Source organism: Otolemur garnettii, unplaced genomic scaffold (genome assembly GCF_000181295.1).
Source record: "Otolemur garnettii isolate 467f Iridium unplaced genomic scaffold, OtoGar3 scaffold00058, whole genome shotgun sequence".
In the NCBI taxonomy this organism is placed as follows: Eukaryota; Metazoa; Chordata; class Mammalia; order Primates; family Galagidae; genus Otolemur; species Otolemur garnettii.
Window position 1 is genome coordinate 6,214,106 of NW_003852453.1, and position 2,295 is coordinate 6,216,400.

At 40.3% G+C, this 2,295-nt stretch overlaps 1 protein-coding gene across 1 annotated transcript in view; it reads right to left on the minus strand.

Moving 5' to 3' along the window:
- RPGRIP1L (RPGRIP1 like) overlaps positions 1-2,295 on the minus strand; it is a 105,403-nt gene that overhangs the window by 15,485 nt on the left and 87,623 nt on the right. The window contains exon 24 of the mRNA XM_023514739.1: positions 1,259-1,442. Within this exon, the coding sequence (XP_023370507.1) occupies positions 1,259-1,442 (184 nt within the window). The remainder of the gene's footprint in view (positions 1-1,258; positions 1,443-2,295) is intronic.

A 2,295-nucleotide genomic window follows, 5' to 3' on the forward strand; every position in this document is an offset into this window, starting at 1 on the left:
TTTGCAGTTTTTGGCCGGGGCTGGGTTTGAACCCACCACCTCCAGCATATGGGGCTGATGCCCTACTCCTTTGAGGCACAGGCACTGCCCTGCCTGGCTATTTTTTGCAGATGGTCTTGCTCTTGCATGGGCTGGTCTCGAACCTGTGAGCTCAGGCAATCCACCCACCTCGACCTCCCAGAGTGCTGGGATTACAGGTGTGAGCCACCTCACCCAGCTGCACCTTAATTTTTAGATAAGAAAATAAAGAATCAGAAAATTTATATGTCTCACACAATAGTAAAAATCGTGGAGACGAGGTTGGAGGAGGATTAGACTGAAAGATCAGATCTCCGGATACTCAAGCTTACTACTGTGAGCAATAAACACATTTCTAAAAATGCCAGAAGCCAAAAAAAAAAAAAAAGTCACCATGAGCATTTGCAATCTTGCTGATACAACAGTTTGAGTATCCAAAATGGAATGTCTAAGCTTCGTGGTCAAAAATAGGGTTCACCTAGTGTGAGATGGCCTGTTGTAAGACAATACAGCATCCCACCGTGATGGGTGGTTTTAGTGTAGAGTTCGAGAACAACTTACTAAGCTGTTTTAACAAAGGCTCATTGTGGCTTGATATGATTTTTTATTCTTCTCCAGAGAGATAATGATGATCACACAGTGTTCTTAAAAATTCCTTCAAATTGACTAAGAATTTACAGGGTGCCTGCTGGGTCTGTGCTGCTCCAGACTCACACGTCTGTGGTCTGAGGGAGATCCTGCCCACTGCTGTCAATGGACGTGTGGGCTACGTGATGAAAAGGCATTCTAAGAATTTTTGTTTCACTCAGTTAAAATCCTGAACATGTAGACACTGGGAGAGACGTGCAGGTGATGACCCTGATGAGACGGACGGACACCAAGCCAGTGAATGGGCTGACTGGCAGGATTAAATACCAGAGCTTTGTTTTCATTTGAAATAACATGTATTGCAATTAAATTCAATTGCAGACTTAGCAGATATTTTTCTATTGATACTATGATACAGCAGGAAAATTTAGAAAAATCGTTTTCTCATTTTTTCTCTTAACTTCATCATTACTTCAACTTCATTTTCTCAATCTTTATCCTGCAAGCTTGACTTTTATTAATCTATTCTGACAAGACTTCCATGAGTTTCTGTGAACATCAGAGAGTTAAACTTTCTCCTTGTTCCTTCAGCTTCCTTCGTGGATAAAAAGGACCAACATCGGACTCTACATGACACAGGCATCATACATACCACTGTTATAGTTATAGTAGACCCACTGCCCACTCCTGGGTTTGGGGAGAGACATGGGGGTCTCTTCGGCAGGAAGACTGTAGAAGCGGAACTCCACAAACAGCCGCTGGATGGTGTCATCCCTGCTTACCGGAGAATCATTAAGGCTCAGAGCGATGATCTCAATCCGAATTTTTTCTGATGTCTGTTTAAAGAACAAAAACAAACACAACAAAGAAATGAAACAAACAAAAAGATCCTTTATTCTTTCCCACTACCAATTTTGAATAAAACACGGAGGCCAATGGGTTTCTTTTCTCGAACGCAAAGTACACTACTGGATGTTACACATGATAGATTATTCATGACAGAGACAGAGAGAATGAGATTCTAACGCCCCAGGGTTTGAAGTTAACAGTGTCATGGCAAGAGTCTCCTGATTTACATTTGCGGCTATAAATACCCCACTAGTAGTCCATCAGGAGTGAAGATTATGAGATCTTCATCTTGATCGCTTTCAGAATGACAAGCATCAGCCATGTTTCAGACTATTTAATGAAGTACATGTTTATCACTGCTTTTATTTAATCTACAGTACCTGAGAAAGTTTCGGTTACTCAGACATCAAAGCCTATTGAACACTTTCTAAGTGTGATGCTAACACATGGAGCTCCAGGAATATATATTAACTAGAACAGAAACTGCAGTTCATTTTCTTGTATTTCTGCCCTAATGTAGTTCATTGAACGAGTGATACATTTTCAAACAAAAGACACAAAATGTTATATCTAATTTAACACGTATATTTTCTCACAATTCTTTTTTTATTTCAGTTTTATAGAATTAGCAACTAAAACGATATTTGCTCTATATTTACCTCAATCTTGCTTAGTAGGTTTTGGTGCCACAGACATGATCATTGGAGTCACCAATGTCTCCTTCAATAATGATTTCAAATAATTAACAAAGTAGGATTTAAAAGTTACATCTCAGGTGGCACCTGTGGCTCAGTGAGTAGGGTGCCGGCCCCATATACTGAGGGTGGTGGGTTCAAACCT